The 23,062-nt window shown below is 37.3% G+C and overlaps 1 protein-coding gene across 1 annotated transcript; it reads right to left on the bottom strand.

Moving 5' to 3' along the window:
- Window positions 1–7,680: 7,680 nt before the first annotated feature.
- Window positions 7,681–10,936, bottom strand: LOC131634289 (F-box protein At1g10780-like). The gene is made up of 4 exons (XM_058904936.1): window positions 10,796–10,936; window positions 9,267–10,010; window positions 8,846–9,126; window positions 7,681–8,615 (listed from the first exon to the last, which is right to left on the bottom strand). The coding sequence occupies exons 1-4, from the start codon at window positions 10,797–10,799 to the stop codon at window positions 8,379–8,381; spliced, it is 1,266 nt and encodes a 421-aa protein (XP_058760919.1). The 5' UTR covers window positions 10,800–10,936; the 3' UTR covers window positions 7,681–8,378.
- Between the last annotated feature and the right edge of the window lie 12,126 nt (window positions 10,937–23,062).

Below are 23,062 nucleotides of genomic sequence, written 5' to 3'. Positions count from 1 at the left end.
TGAGAAACTTGCACATAATCTTCTTCCAATAAAAGCAGTGAAGTCTTCCTCCCATAATCTTGGATATAACTTCTACTTTTATTCACTTTGTTAAGTAGTCTACTCCCACGATCAGGAACTTTAGTTGGCCAGGTGACATAGGAAAGGGTCTTACGTTGTCAACGCCTCTATGTTAAGATGGACAAGGCATTGTTACAAAGTAGAGGAGTTTGGATGGCACATGGAGTAGATTAACAAGTCTCAGTCATTTCTCGCATTTCTTGACGAAAGTCGTGATGTATCTCATTAATGAAGGACAATAATAACCTACTCATAACAACTTGTGGGTCAAGTATCGCCCACCAATATGGATGCTACATGCCCCTTGATGAACTTCAGCTAAGACTGGGGCGATCTTTTGTTCCCCTAGACACTTTAACATAACAGTGACTCTTGCCATTTGTAGAACTTCACCGACACAAGATTGTACTTTGTTACATGATTAGGGATTTGCTTTGCTTCTAACTTTTCTCGTGGTAACTTGTTTGATTGTAGATAATTGATTATAGGTGTCATCCACCTGCCATTCGGGGCGATATTGATAGTGATTTCTTCCCCGACTATATGCTAGGGATATCGAGCGTTTCTTGAATTATAGTACGGTTGAATTATGCTTTCTTTGAACTAGCTAGTTTGGACTTGGATAGAAGATATTTCCCAAAGTTTTATTCTCTAGGCACGTGAATTATCTCAAACGTTTTGAAGTGCTAAGAATTATCCCAATGCAACTCCATATAACATTAGAGGCTTCGTCCATCGAAAGGATCTAGGCGGGGGAAATCTCCTCGCCAATTAGCATGTTGAACTCTCTCAGAAAATATGCTAGGACCTGCACTTGATACTTTATCTAGGAATATACTAGTTATCGTATTCATATAGTTCAAATTCTCAAGATTCCATTCTTCCTGCCAGATCTGGCTTCTTAATTTGTGGACCTGGTGTACATGATAGTCTAGTTTTACCAATATTTGATGTCCTTACAAATAAGGAACGAGATTTCTTGTAGTTATCACTACCACCAATGTGAGCCTTTCTATCTTCTGATAAAGATCCCCAACACCCTTCAACATTTTGCTCATGAAATAGACATGTCATTCCAATTTATTTGTTCCTTGGATGACTACTGAGCTAAATGCCTAGTCAGTAACAGACAAATAGAGATATTAAGGTAAACCTGTTATTGGGCGTGCTAGGATGGGCGGTGATGTTAGGAATACCTTCAAGGATGCTCCGAAAGAGGACTCCGGGGGTGATTCATGCACTTGAGCTCTGGGTGCTGCATCTTGATCACTTATTCTTTGTATTCTTTTTGATGTTTTCCTTTTCACCTGTAACCTTTTCCAGGATATTGTTCCTAGGTTATGAAAACCAATATTTATAAAAATGTTTTTACCTCGATTAGTAGTGGCATTAATAAAATTGGAGTCCTGAATGTGTACATGTGTGTGATTTAATGTTTTCTCTGGGTATATATTAGATGGCGTACTCTAATAACTCAACCTCCCAAATGTTGCAGTGCAAATGGCAAGTGCAATATTATCGTATCAACACAGTCTGGTTGTGTTTAAAGATGGGTTCAACAATTTTTATGATTCTAAGCAAGGGTTATTTAAATTTTTTTGTTGTGGAAAATTAAATGACATAAAATAAATTGAAATTTCGGTGTTAACAGTGAGAAAAATTGATAGGGGTAGATTTTGTCATCGTTTATTCTCATGTATAACCATTGGTCAGTAATATTCTTTTCTACTAAGCTATTAATGTTACCGCTTATTACTCTCATTGTATCTTGTCATACCCCAAAATTTGCCCATCATATTTCAAATAATTTGGTTCAAGCACTGAGGAAATAGGCTCACTTACCTATCTCCTAAGCAATCAACTCACAACTAGGGTTTTGCTGCTCTCAAGGTCAAACCAAGTTCTAAGACCTCAAATGGATCCCATGGTATCTCATATGCCTAAAAGGATCCTCATGCCAATTTTCAAGCTCTTATTCACAAGCTTGATCAATCAACTGCTCAAATGGTCAACAGTCGACCAGTTTGACCTAAAAGTCAACTATGGTCAAATTACAGTCAAAACTCTTGATTTTTGGTCAACATCAATATTTTGAAGTCACATTCATCATTTGATCAAGTATTGATCATGATTCATCAAGAAAAGCTCAAAAATCAACAAAAGTACAAGTTACTAAATTAGGGTTTCTAGGAGAAAGTCAACCCAATTTTGACTGATCATATCTCTTTCATAATTTATCATAAATTCCCCAACCAAAGCATGATCTCAAGGAAATTTCATTATCTACAACTTTGATGTTGGGCCCAAGGTCAAGAAATGCTTCCGCCTAAGAGATATAAGTCAAAACATTACAGGTCATTCTAGAAGCTCGTAAAAAGCTGTTTTTTTGTCAGGAGCCATATCATCAAGATAAAATCTCGAAATGCAAAAACGGTTACAAAGTGGCTTGTAGAGGACATCTTGGGCTTTCCAAAAAGTCCTAGATCATCTCCATATGATAAAAATTGAGAGAGTTATGCATTGATGAAGTTGACCAATTTTGGAGAAAGTGCATGAAGTCAATATTGAGCAAAATGGATTTTCTTCCAAATGGGCCTATCTTTTTATGTTGGGAACTTGTTTCTAACATGGTCCACGACCAATAAGCCCATACATGCATTATTATTTTATTTATTTTGATTTTTATCCATTAAAAATCAAATTTAATTAAATAAATAATGGAGATATTCAAGGAATTCTAAAAGATTATTTTTCCAATCAAATCATGAATACAATATAAAATTTAAATCGTTAAAATTCATTGGTTTGATGATAGGAAAGATATGGTGCAAAAATAGAAATTTTGAACTTAATTCAAATCAAATTTCAATCTTTCCAAGGGCATGATTTCTTTCCATTTTTTTAACCTAAATCATCCCACTATATATACATAACAATTCCATACCACAAAAGGACGAAAAAAGGAGGTGAAGAGCTAGGTTTTCAAAGGTGCAAGATTTCAAAGAAAAAAGAGAAACTCGTGTTCACCATCCAAGTAATTTTCAGAGCAAGCTAATCATCTCAATCTACTCCATAGGTAATATAGAGTAAGAATCCACCATTATTTAAGTCATGTAACGCTTGGAACATTCATATCATGTTATGCATATTCATCCAAGTTATGACTTTTATATCTTATGATTTACCATGTTTCGTCTCCAACTAACCACATGTACGAGTTCCTGGTACGGTTTAAAGCACCTTTGAGCCATTAACGCAAAGCTTTTACGCCAGAATCGCAATTCACCATGGCTAGGGCATGAAGAAGGTGTTCATAGCTACAGCGAATTTTAAGCCAAACGAGCATCACCATTGCATTCAGGATGGAATTTCCAGTTGACCCATACCTTTCTTGTTAATTTATCATGCGTTTTTGGTTAGTTTTGAATTCATAGGTTTGCTGCAGAAAAAAAGGCAACAGGATCCACATGTAATTAGAAGAATAGTGGCAACGAAGCACTGGCAGGGATGATGAATAGTAATGCGCCACACGCGGCGTTATTTGGTTGGCCAGTCAACCATTGAATTGTTCTTCGCATGAGTGGCAAGAGTCCATTAGCCGGTCAACAAAGGCTGCTTCCTCTCTCCAGCTCTTATTGGCTCACGCTAGAAGCCCTGGGCCCATGTGTTGACTATTCCTTTAAAAATTCCATTTATTTACTTTTTGTTATATTTATATTTTACTAACCAGGGTTATTAATGAATAAAAACGTGGCTCAATTGGCAAAGGAGATTGGTGTTTCGTTCAAGGCCTGGGTTCGATACCCAGGAGAGACGTGTTTTGTAATTTTCCATTATTTTCCCCTTTGGTTCATTGCAGATCCGGCACTGTGCACATACGCAAGACCACCGTGAGCCTTCAACCATGAGCCGTTGATCTATTCCTAACGCTCATATCCAAGGACCCCAGACGGGAGATGCACCATGCACCCTATGCTTGTTTATGTTGCATTTCCCATTATTATATTTTCTATGATAATTTGAATTTTCACCCTTCTGTTTGAATGTTGCCCTTTGTTGGTAACGTACAGGTTCAGACGAGTAGTTGCTCGTTCGTGGCTTAGCCGAAGATCTCCTAGTTTTGTTATTTGATTAGGTAGCGAGTCATATGCTCTGGTCATGTAATACTTGGGGGGATTTCGTTGACTTATGCTTATGTTTTGAACATTGCTATTTTTATGTTTTGTTGAATACTTTGGATGTATGTGTTAACATTCGAATATGTTGTTTTAAAGGCCTTGTAGCCTAGTTTTGTGAATTCAAGTAGCATAGATGTGAATGTTACTTTGAATTGGTAGATGAATATGGTATGGGACATATTCATTGAATTTATGTGATAGCAATTCTTTTGTTTTTAGCAAGCGTTTATGCATAAAGTATGGAAGCATGAGATTTACATTATTGTGTTACAATATGATCTTTGCATATTATGAATGTTGTATGCGTGTTATTTTGAGATTTTCATTTTATGGAAATCAACATGTGGCGCCCTTTTTCCTTATGCATAATTACTGTGTGAGATTGTATGTTATATTTTGGGTTAGAAAAGGGGTGTTACACAACTAACCTAACCCTCTAGCTCGTTAGACGCACCACCCATCTTCGACTAGCGCACAAAACCGTTCTTCGCTATGAAGTTACTTAGCTTTGAAGTCTTCTCTCGCTTGTGCTCGCCTAGCGCGCCCATGGACCTGGCCTAGTGAGCTTTGCTTGCAGGAAAATGGTCTTGGCAATGTATTTGTGTGTTTCTTGGTGGTTTTTCAGCCCATTTCACCTATATTTGATAAATGTGCAAGTAAAAAATTCAAACAAGTGTTTTAATACTTTTCATTAATAAAATATTGGGTTTTTTTTTCGTATTGATTGTTTGTAAAATAAGTCAATAAGTGCTTATGTATTTTACATAATTTTGAAACTTATCACAAAGATACCATTCTACCTACTACATATGATATATTTAGGACCTGTCGAATGGGGTAATTTGTTTTACCATTACCCTACGTTCCTGAAAATAGGGTGAGAGCTTTATTGCAGTTATCACGACCACGAGAGCCAGCCTCTCAATCTTCTTATATCAAACCCCAACGCATTTAAACACCTTGCTCACAAAATAGATGGGCCTTTCCACCTTATATGTTTCCTCGACGAGTAATATGCTCATCGCCTAGTTGGTAACAGATGGATAAAGGTAAAATTGAGAACGTGTTATTGGGTGTGTCAAGATGGGTCGCGATGGCAGAAAGGCCTTTAAGTTTGAGAATGACTCCTCACATTCGCGTGTCCATTCAAACCTTTCCTTTTTCTTTAGAGCATCAAAGAAAAGAAAACTCTTGTCACATGCACAAGAAAGAAAATGAGACAGACCGGCTAAGTGTCCTATTAGTTGTTGAACCTCTTTAACATTGGAATGGCTCCTCATATCAATGATGGTCTGAAACTTGTTTGCGTTTACCTTTATGTCTCCCTTGGTTAACATAATACCAAGAAATGTTCCCATTTGCAGTCTAAATGAGCACTTGGCAGGATTCTAGCACATGTTGTAGTCCCTGACTGGTCCTAGGATATCTTCTAAGTCTATTGTTTGACTTTCTCCTTTCACAATTTTGACTATCATATCCTCAATATAGACGTACAGGTTGCGCCCTAACTGTTATGTGAACACCACGTCCATGAGTCTCTGGTAGGTGGTGTTTGCTTTCTTTAGCCCGAAAGGCATGACTTTGTAGTAATAGTTGTCGTGATTGGACATGATGTTGTTTTGGATGCATCCACGAGATCCATCTTAATCTGGTAGTATCTAGAGTAGGCATCCATGAAATTCGATGTTTTGTAGCCTAAAGATCTATCAATTCGGCGATCCATGTTAGTTAAGGGATACAAATCTTCAGAGAATGCAACGTTAAGGTCAGTGAAATCGGCGCACATGCATCATTTGTTTGATGACTTCTTTACTAAATCACATTAGCTAACCAAGATGGATATTTTACCTCAATTATAAAATTTGTGCTTATTAGCTTATGCATCTCTACATAAATGGTTGTTATCTTCTCCTTGCCTACCTTAAGTTTCCTTTGAGATATTGGTTTCACAATGGGATTAATGGCGAGGCGGTGGCACACCACACTTGTATCTATGTCTGACATATCAAAAAGGGCCCAAGCGATCAAATCAAGATTCCTCCTCAATAAGGTGACCACCTATTCCTCTTAAGATTCAGATAAAGAAGTGCCTAGCTTGATGACTTAGTGGTATAAGGGTCAATCTGGACTTCCTTCAAGTCCTCCGTGAGAGTGAGCCTTTCAATTTTGGTCCCTAGTATAAGGTCCCAGCCTACTACATCTATGTTATAAGATTTTTGGATGGAGGCGACGTGTTCCCTCATAAATTCCAGGTTGCTCTGATAAGATTCTTGGACGATATCTCGCTCCAGAACAGGAGATTTGCTGAGCTTCCGGGTTGATTTACACTCGCTTCACATCCCAATTATCATATTGCACTATGATGACCATGAGATCGTTATTTTGAGGGACAATGCCAATGGAATCTTCATGCGAGAAAGTGATTTTGGATTCTCGTTCTCTCCCTTGGGTTTTAGTAATATTAGCCAGTATGATGTTTGATGTCAATACCTGCTTGTCGTATTTTCTCCAACAAGAACTAGATTCTCCCCTGTCGGTAAACTTCTTGAGCTTTACTTAAACATCCTCATGAGAAGATGGTGAAAACAAACGACTAGCAATGATGAGTGTGGCTTTCGTCAGTTTTATGAGGCATGATGGTGGACGTCAATTGTACTTGCTAATAAATGACAAGCTCTTATGATTAAAGGTTGTCATAGACTTTTAGGTTTGTTGTTTGGTTTAGAGTTAGCTCGCGTTGGAAGGTGAAAAGTTTTGTATATGTGGTATATGCGTAAGTGAGATTATATTCCCTCAACTTCAGGGTTAGGGTATTTATAGTTGTACTAAGACTAGATCTTAGGTCCTTTTAAAGAAGCAACCACTTTTTAAAAAATGTGGGAGTGGACAAGGTTAGGGTATTTATAGTTGTACTAAGACTAGATCTTGTACTAAGACTAGATCTTAGGTCCTTTGAAAGAAGCAACCACTTTCTAAAAAATGTGGGAGTGGACAGTTAGTCCCCTGTTATTCAGAAGAACATGATTAATTTCACTCTAACCACGCTTCGGGCGAGTCATCCAAAAAGTGGACAACATATTTGAGGAAAATGTGTCACCTCCAATAAATAGACGATCTATCTAAAAAACTAGCGATCAAAAAGACGCTATGAACAAGATGCTACATCATTTGTCTCCTACATCTCCCATAGTGAGCCCTTCACAAATATATCAATACAAGTTTATAGTGTTTAGTAAAACAACAACTAAAATAATGTATAAATATAAAATAACATAAAATAGATATGTTTAATTAATATTTAATATTTTAATTAAGATAATCAAGATAAAATTATGAGAAAAATAATCAGATATAAGTTAAATTATAAGTTATTTCAATTAGCTTATTAAAAAACTATAAATCAGTTGAAAAAGAAAAGCTATAAGCTTATGAGAAAAAACAATTTCCAAACAAACTTTTTAAATAAACATGAACTTATAAATTATAAGTCATAAACAGTAAGTTCAAAATATGGGCTGGACAAAGTGCCAAATATAAATTGAAACTCAATTATTTTTTGTTACAACAAGAAAAAGCAAAAAGAAAGACAGAAACTAGGACTTAATGCCTAACAAACTCATTACCATGGCATCAGCAAGCAGTAAACTACCCATCTCTGTAGAAGGTGGATCAAGAAACACCAAAGGACCGTTGCTTTTGGCACCCATCTTTCCTACAGAGTCCCCACAATAGTTTCCTTCTCTGAGAGTATGGACACATGGTAACATATTCTTGGTCAGCACAAATTCGTTACCAAACCTTTGATTATTCTGGTCCTCCTGAATAAGTTTGATTATCAGTCAAGAATCAGTACAACAACAACTAAGTCTTATCCCACTAAGTTCTATCCAATACCATACTTCTATCTGAATAATTTCCACAACATTGTTTTACTGTGCTTTTGACAGTCATGGGAGAGGAGGTAAACTCTTTATTCTCAAAAATTAAATGAAAAGAGATTATGAAATTTCAAACAACATTCAGAACAATAAATTAACTCCACAGAAGTAAAGTCATAATCAATTCAGAAGTCCAGCTGAAGCTGAAAACCAGCATGAAACGCCCTGCATTAAAAACTGCATCAACAAATTGCATCAAACTTTATTCTATTCGAATTATCTCACGGTGCATGTATCGAAACCGGCAAATCTCGTCAAAAAAATCATCAGCACTGTTATGTGAACCCTTCATCTGGAGAATCTTGATAACCATGGTCCTTAAATTTTTCCCATACTTCAACAAGGATTCAAGAGTACTCATTTTCTGCTCAGCATTTAATGGTGATCTCACAGTGATTAAGACCTCCTCCAAACATGGAATCACAAAGTCAGAATCAACCTGTAAAATAAAAGAATGCAATGTTTAGATAAGATGTTATAGAACACAGCACATACAAACACACGCAGATTTTAAAGATCAACATTATTTTGAATTTAAAGCCTGTTTGTTTTCACAATCATTTCAATTTGAACACACATCCTATCAAAAGCTGCATTTTGTAGATTCGTTGAAATCACAGTTATAATATGTTGGAGTGCAGGAAATTAAGTTTTCAAACATAAGCTTACATGTTTTAGACTGTTCTTCTGGCATAGTGCTGCAAACATGGCTCCATGGATATCGAACTTGAGCAGCTTGGGATGGCTGTTGAAAAAATCAACAAAATCAATCTCTGCAAAGGGTTGAAGAGCATCATAGTCACCAGTGAATTCCACTTTCATAAAAAGATGTTTCACATCACTTGCCAATCTCAGCATTTTACATATTGCATCCCAGCACCACTGAATGCCCCGCATCGACAGGGTCTCCAGGGCTGTAAGCTTTCCAAAATCAATCATGTAAACTCTCCCTGTAAGAAATTAACAAGAAAAGAAATTAACTTAAGCTGACAGAGCCGATAATTTAGTAAGAAACATTCGATTCAAATGCTTTTTAGTAAGAAACATTCGATTCAAATGCTTTTTAGTAAGAAACATTCGTTTCAACTACCTGCACTATTAGAAATTGAAAGCTTTTTCAGATGCTTGGTCTCAGGGACCCTAATCCAGCTACAGCCTTGTACCTCAAGAGATTCAATTTTAGGGGCAATGAGCGAAAGCGAACAGTTTCCAAGACCATAAAAATCCAGCCTACAGTCCTCTAAAAATGGCAGATCGATTGTAATTGATTGGACACCTTCACACCCAAGCAGTAACAACTTTGTCAGATTTGGGCAAGACCGAATCACAGCATTCACTGCAGCATCTTCCAATCTTGCCCCAACAACTTCAAGGATTTTAAGATTATGAAACTCATCCCATTTAGGGATGCGTTCAATCAAGACACCCCACAGTTTCAGAATCTCCAAATTCATTGCTGCACCAATGCAATCCAATTTTGACGGGCTCTCATGAACAACCGCATTGTCGCCAAGGTTGTCCATTCGAAGCTCAAGATAAGAAAGAGATGGACCTGCAAGTGCTAGCCATGAAGCAAGGCCGGAAGGGGAGAAAGGGCAGAAAACAATTAGCTCCTCTAATCGCTCAACAGCTGATACCATTCTTCTCACAATGATGTCAGAATCTTCATCATTAGGAGGGTTATCAAACGCATTGCGAGTAAAACAAAGAGATCTGATATAACCCAATGAGTTCTTCCAACGCTTAGAAACACAATTGCAATACGCCACGTCACGTCCATTACTGATATGCGACAATATGTATTGAAGAATCACATCAGGCAGAGACTCAATCGCTGGGGACAAGAATCAAAATAAATAGTTGTCAGCTTGCAGACAGATCAAAAAAACATATTTCCAACTCAATAATATATGAATAAAGAGCACCACTTGAAGTCAAAATTGGTGTCAGTCATCAAGCACAAATATTAGAAGAATCTGAAAACCCCAAATCATCAACCCATTTTCAGCTTAGCTCAAATTTCTTTTGTGCTAAAACAGTTGCCAACTTACAGACAGATCAAAGAACATCTTCCCAAAATCAGCATTAAATGAAGATACAGTACATAATTTAAGTCAAAATGAGTACAACTTTAAGTCAAAATTGGTGCAATCAAGCAAAAACAATTTATTAAAAGAGTCAAAAAACCTCAAATCACATCTCTCACAATCTAATTGAGCCATCCCCTTCCTCTAACAATCTAACCTATCACAACCCCAAAACCCTATTGTGTTCAGCTCCAAAATCTTCAAATTACAATCCAACTTAATTAACACCAACTCCGAATCGAAAACAACAAAGTAAGCATTACAATTACCATCAACAGAATCAAAATACTAACATTTCACAACAAAAAAAATATACATAATCAACAAAAAAAAAACACAATTTATCATCAATTATCTACAAATCAAGCTCAAAACACTCATTTTCAAATCTATCAAGATCTAAGCACACAATTACATACAGAAATGAAACAATTAAACTTCAATTTTGAAAAACTGCATGCATAGTAAATCGAGCTAGCAAGAACAACAAAAACAAGGTTAGAGAGAGAAAGAAGAGAGAGAAAGAGCTTACACATGATGAAGTGAAGAGAATGAAGATCTGAAATGAGAGATTAGGTTTTCTAGGGATTTGATGAAGTTTGATTTTGAGAGAGAAAAGTGAGAGAGATATATAAATAATGTGAAAATAATGTAAATAAAAATTGGACAAGGGGGGGTTGAATGAAAAAAAAGCCCGCGTCTATGTTTTAGGGATTTCAAATTTGTTTGAATTTTTTTAAGATTCCATTACACGCGCACTACATAACCCTACATAAAATTACACTCCTAGTCCTACATGTTTATTTTGTTCAAAGAGAGTAATTATTTCATACATGAAAGTTAGATAGATATGAAGTGATAGTACTTTAAAAATATTTAAAATATAGTTAGAATTTAAATTACATCGCGCGAAAAAAATGTAGATCGATCATGTTGTAAGAATTTAAATTAGCGCGCGTAAGTATTAGATTTGTATTATTGGTAAGAGTTTATATTACATTACACAAAAAACGTAGATAGATATTGATGTAAGAATTTAAATTAGCGAGCGTAAATAATATTAGATTAGTATTGTCGGTGAGAAGTTAAAATGGAGATCTATATCGTTGGTAAGAATTTAAATTAGCGCGCGTAAATAATATTAGATTTGTATTTTTGGTAAGAATTTAAATTATATTATGCAGAAAACGTAGATCAAACCGTTGTAAGAATTTAAATTATCGCGCGAAAATAATATTAAATTTGTATTGTTGGTAAGAATTTAAATTATATTATGCAGAAAACGTAGATCGATATTGTTGTAAAAATTTAAATTAGCGTGCGGAAATAATATTAGATTAGTAATGTTGGTAAGAATTTAAATTTTATTACGCAAAAAACGGTTGATACTATTAGTAAGAATTTAAATTAGCGCGCGTAAAAATCTTAGATTAGTATCGCCGGTAAAATTTTAAATTAGATAGTGTATTATTAATGTTTGAATCTCAATGTTTATGTAAAGAATATTACTATAAAATATGGAAATTTATTTTTGATATTTTTGGTTTTACTTGATTTGATGAATTGTCGAGATCAAATTTATTTAAAGAAAATTCTAAAAATATTAGTGGAAAATGTACTATGGGTTAATAATATTCTAAGTAAGAAGGTAGACAAATATGCTAATATGTTTTTAGAAATGTTTAAAGTAAATAGATATTATAATGAGGCTTCATTTGATGAGTTGTGATTTATTCGGACTGTTCGCAGAATATGAGGCTTCATTTGATGAGTTGTGATTTCTCTGCATCTCATATAACACCCCTTACTAACCCCGCGGCAATTTTAAAACAATTATTCAGAGTACATGAATTAAGGGTGCCACAATTCATAATAAACAAACATCATTCAGTCATGTCATGCATTCACTGAGGTAATCATCATAAATTAAAACGTTTCATGTTCACACAGCGGAAATTTATCAAAAACGGACTAAGTTTAACATCTTTAAAACTTATCCTTCAAAACATCAAAACATAACTAGAGTCATAATCATAAACTCTAAACAATCGCGTCCCCAGTGTTACAACTATCAGAGCATGACACCTGACGCTACTAAACCACTGACTCATGAGTTAATCCTCACCGAGTCGAACAGCCGCTATCCTCAATCTGAAAATGACAACATGTAAGGGTGAGCCTCATCATAATTAACAAACGTTATAAGGTTATAAAGCAATAACACATCACAGTTGCATCATTCACCCAATTGTTTCATAAACAGATATTCACAACAAGTCAAACCACAATCAACACATCATCAACATTTACAACACTGGAATACATCCAATCATGTTATAAATTATGCATATGTATGAACTGACACTATGCATGTGGTACCAACATCATCAAATGGGAATAACCCACGACCGATCCAACATCATCCAAGATACGGCCCTGCCAGCACAGATTCCACACAATGGGAATCATGCCCTTCACTGATCCAACACACCCTTATGGATACAGTATCACCAATGAACATGAATGAATGCAACATATATAACATACTTATACCATCATCATCATCAGTCATCAATATCATCATCATCATTCAAGTATGTTCATATATATTAATCATCATTCAATCACAATTCCATCATCATCATATACAAAACATACACATATTTGCACCAATCATCATATTCAATAAGAATAGCATACATGTATTTTCATCATTCTAAAAACCATTCAATCATCATCATATAGATTATCCTATAAGGTTCGTTTAGCTCGAAACGGCGCATCAAACGGACCAACAGTTAAAAAGTTATGCAATTTTCGAACTTTCAACAATATCTCAAAACCAACAGCACGCGGCGCCATCATCAGTTCGCGGCGCGAACTGAGCGTTCCAAGAATTCCTTGGCTCCCTGCCAAGCTGTTCGCGGCGCAAACATCTACACGCGGCGCGAAGCGAGAAAAAGTTACGCCTTCGCGGCGCGAACACAGGTACGCGGCGCGACCTGAGCGTATCACAACTTCTTGGCACTCTGCCCACCTGTTCGCGGCGCCAACCCTATGTACGCGGCGCGAACCGGCGATTTCCGAAACCCCAACCTGCAGAAAACAGCATTCTACACATTCCAAACTCTCCCAATTCATACCAGTACGAACCTAGAGAAATAGAATGCACAAACAACACAAAATACATCTCATAATACACCAATTACACATCAATTGAGACCATAACAACGCAAACATCATAGATTCAAACATAGAGATCAAACATCATACAATTGACTCAATCCCTAAACCTATCATATGACTCAATCGAACCAATTTCCACATCTATTCAGTATTATCAACCCTTAACCCGATAATAGATGATAATTAGACAAGTCCCCCCTTACCTTAGCCAAATTTTTGAATTGGTTCCTCTTCCTCTTTGGTTCTCCCTTTACGTTCTTCAGTTCCTTTTCTCACAGCTTCTGGTTTTCACGTTCTAATTTTTCCCTTCTCCTCTTGTTTTCCTTTATTTTATGAAAAACATAAAATTAGAAGTGGGCTCCTACACAATTACACCCCCACTTTACTAATTCCACCGCATGGCCCAATAACTTAACATTTTATTATTTTTCCACATAATTCAACAAAATGTTAATTTCCCATAATTAATTTAAAACTTGATTAAATTAATTAAATAAGAATTTTCGGGATGTTACAACTCTCCCCCACTAAAGAGTTTTCGTCCTCGAAAACATACCTCAAGCAAATAGTTCCGGATAGGAATCTTTCATCTGGCTTTCCAACTCCCAGGTGACGTTTCCATCAGCTGGTCCTTCCCAAGCTACTCTGACTAAAGCTATTTCCTTGCCCCGCAATTGCTTCAGTCTTCTATCTTCAATCCTCACAGGCAACGTTTCAACCGTTAAGTTGTCTTTAACCTGCACATCATCCACTTGGATCACGTGGGACGGATCCGAAATGTATTTCCTCAATTGAGACACATGAAATACATCATGCAAGTTGGCAAGCATTGGCGGTAACGCAATACGATATGCCACTTCTCCCACTCTTTCCGAAATTTGGAATGGTCCAATAAAACGCGGAGTCAACTTCTTTGACTTTAAAGCTCGACCAATACCCGTCATAGGAGTAACCTTCATAAACACATGATCTCCCTCTTGAAACTCAAGTGTCTTCCTCCTCTTATCATAATAACTCTTTTGACGACTCTGAGAAGCTTTCATCTTCTCTTGAATCATCTTAATCTTCTCCGTAGTCTGTTGTACAATTTCTGGTCCAATCACAGCACTCTCACCAGCTTCGTACCAACACAATGGAGTTCTACATCTCCTACCATACAATGCCTCAAACGGAGCCATACCTATACTCGAATGAAAACTGTTGTTGTAGGTAAATTCAATCAAAGGCAGATAACTATCCCAAGCACCTCCTTTTTCTAACACACAAGCACGTAACAAATCTTCTAACGATTAAATCGTCCTCTCAGTCTGTCCATCCTTCTGCGGATGATAAGCAGAACTCAGTCTCAGCTTAGTACCCAAAGCTTTCTGCAAACCTTCCCAGAACTTAGACGTAAATCTCGGATCTCTGTCTGACACGATACTCGAAGGAATACCATGTAGACTAACGATCTCCTCAATATACAATTGAGCCAGCTTTTCCATCGGATAATCCATTCTTACCGGTATGAAATGTGTAGACTTCGTCAATCTGTCCACCACAACCCAGATAGCTTCACAATTCTTAACAGTTCTCGGCAAACCCGAAACAAAATCCATTGATATGCTATCCCATTTCCACTCAGGAATAAACATCGGTTGCATAAATCCAGATGGCTTCTGATGTTCAACCTTTGACTTCTGACAAGTCAAACACGAATACACAAACTCAGCAATTTCTTTCTTCATTCCAAGCCACCAAAATAGCTTTCTCAAATCATGATACATCTTGGTAGCACCAGGATGAATACTTAATCCACTACGGCGTCCTTCTTCTAAAATATTTCTTCGGAGTTCAGCAACATCAGGAACACAAACTCTGTCTCCAAACCTCAGTATACCATTCTCGTCAACTCTGAATTCACCACTCTTGCCTTGGTTGATCAAAGTCAACTTGTCGACTAATTCGACATCAGCCTTCTGGCCCTCTCTGATCTCTTCAAGAATACCACTGGTCAGCTTTAGCATTCCCAACTTAACACTGGTAGGAGTACCTTCACATACCAAACTCAAGTCTCTGAATTGTTCAATCAAATCCAATTCTTTCACCATTAGCTTAGACATATGCAAAGTCTTCCTACTTAAAGCATCAGCAACTACGTTTGCCTTACCCGGATGGTAATTCAAACTAAAATCATAGTCTTTAAGGAATTCCAACCACCTTCTCTGCCTCATATTCAGTTCTTTCTGGTCAAAGAGATATTTCAGACTCTTATGATCACTGAACACCTCAAATCTCGACCCATACAAATAATGTCGCCACAACTTCAGGACAAAAACCACCGCTGCCAACTCCAAATCATGAGTCGGATAATTCCTTTCATGCACTTTGAGTTGTCTCGACGCGTACGCGACCACTTGTTGGTTCTGCATCAGTACACCACCTAAACCCATCAACGAAGCATCACAATAAACCACAAATGATTCTGTCGGATTCGGCAAAATCAAAATAGGAGCACTAGTCAACCTCTTCTTCAGCTCTTGGAATCCTTCCTCGCATTTTACATCCAAAATTAAAGCCTGACCCTTTCTGGTTAATTTAGTTAACGGCAATGCTAACTTTGAAAATCCTTCAATGAACTTCCTGTAATATCCTGCAAGACCAAGAAAACTACGAATCTCTGACACTGACTTCGGCGCTTCCCACTGAGACACAACCTCTATCTTAGTAGGATCGACAGCAATACCATTCTTAGAAATTACATGTCCAAGAAAACTGACCTCTTTTAACCAAAACTCACACTTCGACAGTTTGGCAAAAAGTTGCTTCTCTTTTAACAACTCCAACACAATTCTGAGATGTCCTGCATGTTCTTCCTCACTCTTAGAATATATTAGGATATCATCTATAAACACCACTACGAACTTATCGAGATAAGGATGAAATATCCTATTCATATACTCCATAAATACACCAGGTGCGTTAGTAACTCCAAACGGCATTACCGAATACTCATAATGTCCATACCTTGTTCTGAAAGCGGTCTTCTGAATATCATCGTCTTTCACACGAATCTGGTGATACCCAGACCTCAGATCAATTTTACTAAATATGCAAGCTCCAACCAGCTGATCCATCAAGTCATCAATCCTCGGCAAGGGATACCGATTCTTGATAGTAACCTTGTTCAGTTGTCTGTAATCCACACACAACCTCATTGAACCCTCCTTCTTCTTCACTAGCAACACAGGTGCACCCCACGGAGAAACGCTAGGACGAATGAACTTCTTCTCAAGTAATTCTTCCAACTGCTTCTTCAGTTCAGTCAACTCAGACGGTGACATACGATACGGTGCCATTGACACTGGGCTAGTTCCCGGAATTAAATCAATAGAAAACTCCACTTCTCCTTCCGGTGGTAATTCATTCACATCTTCTGGAAAAACTTCTGGGAATTCACACACCACTGGTAGTTCGCTACCTACTACTCTTTCCTTCGAATTTGTCAATGCAAATAACATAAACACTGTTGCACCATCCTTGATAGCTTCATCCACTTGTCTAGCCGTCATCTCCAGATCATCAGAATGAACTTCTTCAGGAAAGATCACTGTCTTCGAAAAACAGTTGATGTGAACACGGTTAAATTCTAACCAGTTCATCCCCAGGATCACGTCGAGTTGTTTCAACGGAAGGCACACTAAGTCCATTCCGAATTCCCTACCAAAAATGTCAACCGGACAATTCAAGCATGCAGACGAAGTAGTTACTGAACCCGACGCTGGAGTATCAATAACCATACTTCCATTTATTTCAGATATTTCCAAATTCAACCTCTTAGCACAATCCAAAGAAATAAAAGAATGAGTTGCTCCAGTATCAATAATCGCAACTAAAGGTGTGCCATGAATAAAACACGTACCTTTGATTAATCTATCCTCCGGAGTGGTTTCTGATCCAGACAAAGCAAAGACCTTCCCTCCAGCTTGGTTCTTCTTCGGTTTAGGACACTGTGGGCTAATGTGACCCTCTTCACCACAATTGTAACAAGTCACAATCTTCTTCTTACAATCAGCGGCAACATGATCCACTTCTTCACACTTGAAGCATTTCTTCTGATTCAGCTTGCACTCGTTCCTACGGTGCCCGACCTCACCACAGTTATAGCACCTGACAAAAGCACTGGAGTCTCCCCCACTAGACTTCTTCCAACCACCAGTCTTTGGATTACCTCTACCATATGGCTTACCCTTATCCATAGGCTTCTTCCCTTTCCTGTCAACTAACTCGCGAGAGTGAGATGACTTCAGCTTGAGATTATCTTCCTCGAAGATCCTACTACAGTCCACCAAGTCCACAAATCTCCGGATTCTCTGATATCTGATACCCTGCTTAATCTCATCACGGAGACCGTTCTCGAACTTGACGCACTTCGAGAATTCACTAGCTTCATCGTTGTTGTAGTGAACGTAGTACTTCGCCAACTCAATGAACTTCGAAGCATACTCTGGTACTGTCATGCTACCTTGGACTAGTTCCAGAAATTCAATTTCCTTCCGACCTCTTACGTCTTCAGGAAAGTACCTTCTCAAAAATTCTCTCTTGAACACGGCCCAAGAAATAGCCACACCATCAGCTTCCAGTTCAGTCCTGGTAGTCACCCACCAGTCGTCAGCTTCTTCAAACAACATGTGAGTACCATACCTCACCTTCAGGTCCTCAGCACAATCGATGACTCTGAAGATTCTCTCGATCTCCTTAAGCCACTTCTGAGCACCTTCAGGATCATGCGTGCCCTTGAACAATGGAGGGTTGTTCCTCTGAAAACTATTCAGCTGCCTGTCAGCACCAATCGCAGCTCCATTGGCATTTCCTCCCAGCACACCAGCAATCATGCCCAGAGCCTCAGCAATAGCATCGTCGTTTCTTCCTCCTCTTCCCGCCATTGTTCTGCTTAAATCACAACCAATTTAATCAAAACAGAAGTATCGACAGTTAACTCTTACTAGTCGCATACACAGGAAACAAAACTGACACTAAGACTCTGGTCATAACGACCGACTATGCTTTGATACCACTATTGTAACACCCCTTACTAACCCCGCGGAAATTTTAAAACAATTATTCAGAGTACATGAATTAAGGGTGCCACAATTCATAATAAACAAACATCATTCAGTCATGTCATGCATTCACTGAGGTAATCATCATAAATTAAAACGTTTCATGTTCACACAGCGGAAATTTATCAAAAACGGACTAAGTTTAACATCTTTAAAACTTATCCTTCAAAACATCAAAACATAACTAGAGTCATAATCATAAACTCTAAACAATCGCGTCCCCAGTGTTACAACTATCAGAGCATGACACCTGACGCTACTAAACCACTGACTCATGAGTTAATCCTCACCGAGTCGAACAGCCGCTATCCTCAATCTGAAAATGACAACATGTAAGGGTGAGCCTCATCATAATTAACAAACGTTATAAGGTTATAAAGCAATAACACATCACAGTTGCATCATTCACCCAATTGTTTCATAAACAGATATTCACAACAAGTCAAACCACAATCAACACATCATCAACATTTACAACACTGGAATACATCCAATCATGTTATAAATTATGCATATGTATGAACTGACACTATGCATGTGGTACCAACATCATCAAATGGGAATAACCCATGACCGATCCAACATCATCCAAGATACGGCCCTGCCAGCACAGATTCCACACAATGGGAATCATGCCCTTCATTGATCCAACACACCCTTATGGATACAGTATCACCAATGAACATGAATGAATGCAACATATATAACATACTTATACCATCATCATCATCAGTCATCAATATCATCATCATCATTCAAGTATGTTCATATATATTAATCATCATTCAATCACAATTCCATCATCATCATATACAAAACATACACATATTTGCACCAATCATCATATTCAATAAGAATAGAATACATGTATTTTCATCATTCTAAAAACCATTCAATCATCATCATATAGATTATCCTATAAGGTTCGTTTAGCTCGAAACGGCGCATCAAACGGACCAACAGTTAAAAAGTTATGCAATTTTCGAACTTTCAACAATATCTCAAAACCAACAGTACGCGGCGCCATCATCAGTTCGCAGCGCGAACTGAGCGTTCCAAGAATTCCTTGGCTCCCTGCCAAGCTGTTCGCGGCGCAAACATCTACACGCGGCGCGAAGCGAGAAAAAGTTACGCCTTCGCGGCGCGAACACAGGTACGCGGCGCGACCTGAGCGTATCACAACTTCCTGGCACTCTGCACACCTGTTCGCGGCGCCAACCCTATGTACGCGGCGCGAACCGGCGATTTCCGAAACCCCAACCTGCAGAAAACAACATTCTACACATTCCAAACTCTCCCAATTCATACCAGTACGAACCTAGAGAAATAGAATGCACAAACAACACAAAATACATCTCATAATACACCAATTACACATCAATTGAGACCATAACAACGCAAACATCATAGATTCAAACATAGAGATCAAACATCATACAATTGACTCTATCCCTAAACCTATCATATGACTCAATCGAACCAAATTCCACATCTATTCAGTATTATCAACCCCTAACCTGATAATAGATGATAATTAGACAAGTCCCCCCTTACCTTAGCCAAATTCTTGAATTGGTTCCTATTCCTCTTTGGTTCTCCCTTTACGTTCTTCAGTTCCTCTTCTCACAGCTTCTGGTTTTCACGTTCTAATTTTTCCCTTCTCCTCTTGTTTTCCTTTATTTTATGAAAAACATAAAATTAGAAGTGGGCTCCTACACAATTACACTCCCACTTTACTAATTCCACCGCATGGCCCAATAACTTAACATTTTATTATTTTTCCACATAATTCAACAAAATGTTAATTTCCCATAATTAATTTAAAACTTGATTAAATTAATTAAATAATAATTTTCGGGATGTTACATCTCACGCCTAAAGAATAGTAGTTTGTTACAACTCCTCCTCTATATAAATGGAAAATGCGCTATTCTCGAGTACATAATTTCAAATTCAAATTTCATTCACTATTTTCCATCACATGTTGACTTGAGCGTTGGAGTATTAACCTTGCAGGTTAACCCATCCTTCGTCGTATTTGAATCTCTAGTCTACCGTTGCTCACTACAACCACCGTTCTCCGATCAATTTTTCTTCCGCAATGAAATAATACTAATATATTGTATAACTTTTTATTGTTAATGCATAATCATTGAATTTCACCTTGAAATATGGTATCGAGTAAATGTGTCGTTTGGAGATTTCGAGACTAGTTATTTCATCACTACACCTCTTTAAGTGTTTTTATTAAAGGCTTATTTTGAAAATCAAAACTTTTCTTTATGCTTTTTAGCTTTGAAGTTATATTAAAAAGAACTCTTTGAATTATTTTTGAAATCCTCGAATCTTCTTTGCACATCTTACATCGATGCCTACAGGTAATTCTTACAAAATCTCATCATCAAACATGACTTCATACGCGTGTGAAAACCCTTATGCGCAAATTTGTGAACTCGAGAAATAACTTTTATCCCTTACGACACTAGAACCCTTTTTGTTGCCTTTTTTGGAGCCTAACTTTTGGTAGTTAAGGTGTTCTCAATTACCTCAAGCTTCATCTTCCTTGTCAAAAAATAAAGTTATTCTCACTTTTCTACCGCATTACAATACCGTACACTTTATTATGAAAGAGCACATGGTGATAATATATGTCACCCCAGTTCTTCCATAATATTTGAAATGGCTCAAGTGAGTCAAGAAATCCAAAAATTTCCATATGGGATTTCTTGAATACCATAAACGTTTTTTTGTTCAGTCACCACTTATCTTTGCTCCGATGGAGAAATTGTCATTCTCTTTCTTTATGTTGAAATTTAGGGAGATATGTGGTGATAACTGAAGGAAAATTGCGATACAATATGCAACAGAAAACAAAATTTTTCCTTCAATGATCCTTATGAATGGGCATAATCAGTGATAGAAACGATTACCTCTTGTGGCGATTAAAACCTTTGATGCACAATTGAAGGAGTGATCACAAGCGTTTATAAAGAACAATGCCTCTACTCAGTCCACACGAATAGATGCCTTCGGTCTCAGTGCTAGCTAATACGAATTAAGGCTTTGAGTGAGAGAGAAGGAAAATACGGCTAGGGTTTCACAGACCGAATTTCCATCAAGACTGAATACATCTGAACAAGGGTTCTATTTATAGAACCACTTGTATGGGCTGCAAGCCAAAAACCCACTTAAGTGCACGCACACCATACCTTATAGTGTAATGTATATCACTTAAGCTCGTGGTACCTTACCATTTTATGTATTCTACTTAAGTGCATCGTACCTTACGGTGTTTTATAATTCACTTAAGTGTATTGTACCTTACAGTGTTCCTTATTTACTTTATCTCTCATCAATCTATCTTTATGTGTGTGACCCTGCAGGTTCTCGTGACGCTGGCAATTATACTAAATCACATTTAACTTAATAAATAGTGAACGGTATCTAATAACACCTCACTGCTACCCAAGTCACAAAAATTTCATGTGATCTGACAAAACCTTATCATGATAATACTTGTGTGTACAATTACCCTTTTGCCCTTAGTCTTTATTGAACACAAGGCATAAGTCGTGCCACCCTTATCTAGTTCAATATTGGGCCCTTAGACATTTATCATGTTATGAAAGATGGGAAAATTCTATATAGGTCACTCATGTCTCTCAGAATGCTTTGTGGAGTACTCATCAACTTCCTTTATGGTCATCCAGTTACGAACAATGTTTGATCAACAATAAAGTACTCGACTCTACATCTAAGGTCCATTGTGATTTCAAGTCAAAGGGTGATATACACCACCTATCACCATGAGAATAACTTATGACATTTTGCATAACATTATACGTAGTATTCTCATAACGGGTCAATCCAGTATAAATATTACTCCTAGTATTCATACCTATGTCAAGACTTGATAACTCCTTATCCATGATCCATGGGATGTGATCATCATTCTATTTTCATAATAGTCTCAATGCTTTAATGTTATCCCACTTCACAATAAAACTCGACTATGGATAATTTAAGAATAATGTCCTTATATTTAATGAGATCTCATGATTAAGTCACACTTAACATATCATTAAACGGACTAGCTATTCTAGGGACTTTATTATTTTGGAAACACAAACATAATAAAGAAATGCCTTTTATTATTAATAAATAATTCGATACAAGTACCAAAAGTATTGGCCTCTAAGGCTTACACCAACAATCTCCTACTAGCACTAGAAACAATCAGATATACCCCTGAGACCCATGAATCCAGTATGGTCATCATGCTTCTGTTGTGCAAGAGGCTTTGTTAGTGGGTCAATAACATTTTCAAGTGTACGTACTCTGCATTTCTTCACATCTCCCCTATCTATTATCTCTCGAATGAGGTGATATCGCCTAAGTATTTGTTTTAATCGTTGGTGAGATCTAGGCTCCTTAGCTTATGCGATAGCACCATTGTTATCATAATAGAGATCAATGGGATCTAAAATGCTAGGGACTATGCCAAGATCCTT

The sequence above is a fragment of the Vicia villosa genome, unplaced genomic scaffold (assembly GCF_029867415.1).
Source record: "Vicia villosa cultivar HV-30 ecotype Madison, WI unplaced genomic scaffold, Vvil1.0 ctg.001280F_1_1, whole genome shotgun sequence".
Taxonomy (NCBI): domain Eukaryota; kingdom Viridiplantae; phylum Streptophyta; class Magnoliopsida; order Fabales; family Fabaceae; genus Vicia; species Vicia villosa.
This window is presented reverse-complemented; position numbering and strand designations above follow the sequence as displayed.

Coding starts and splice junctions, on each gene's coding strand:
- LOC131634289 (XM_058904936.1), bottom strand. Junction 9,127..9,266: donor TTCAATTTCTAATAGTGCAG/GTAGTTGAAACG, acceptor AATTTCTTACAG/GGAGAGTTTACATGATTGAT. Junction 8,616..8,845: donor AGAAGAACAGTCTAAAACAT/GTAAGCTTATGT, acceptor TTTATTTTACAG/GTTGATTCTGACTTTGTGAT.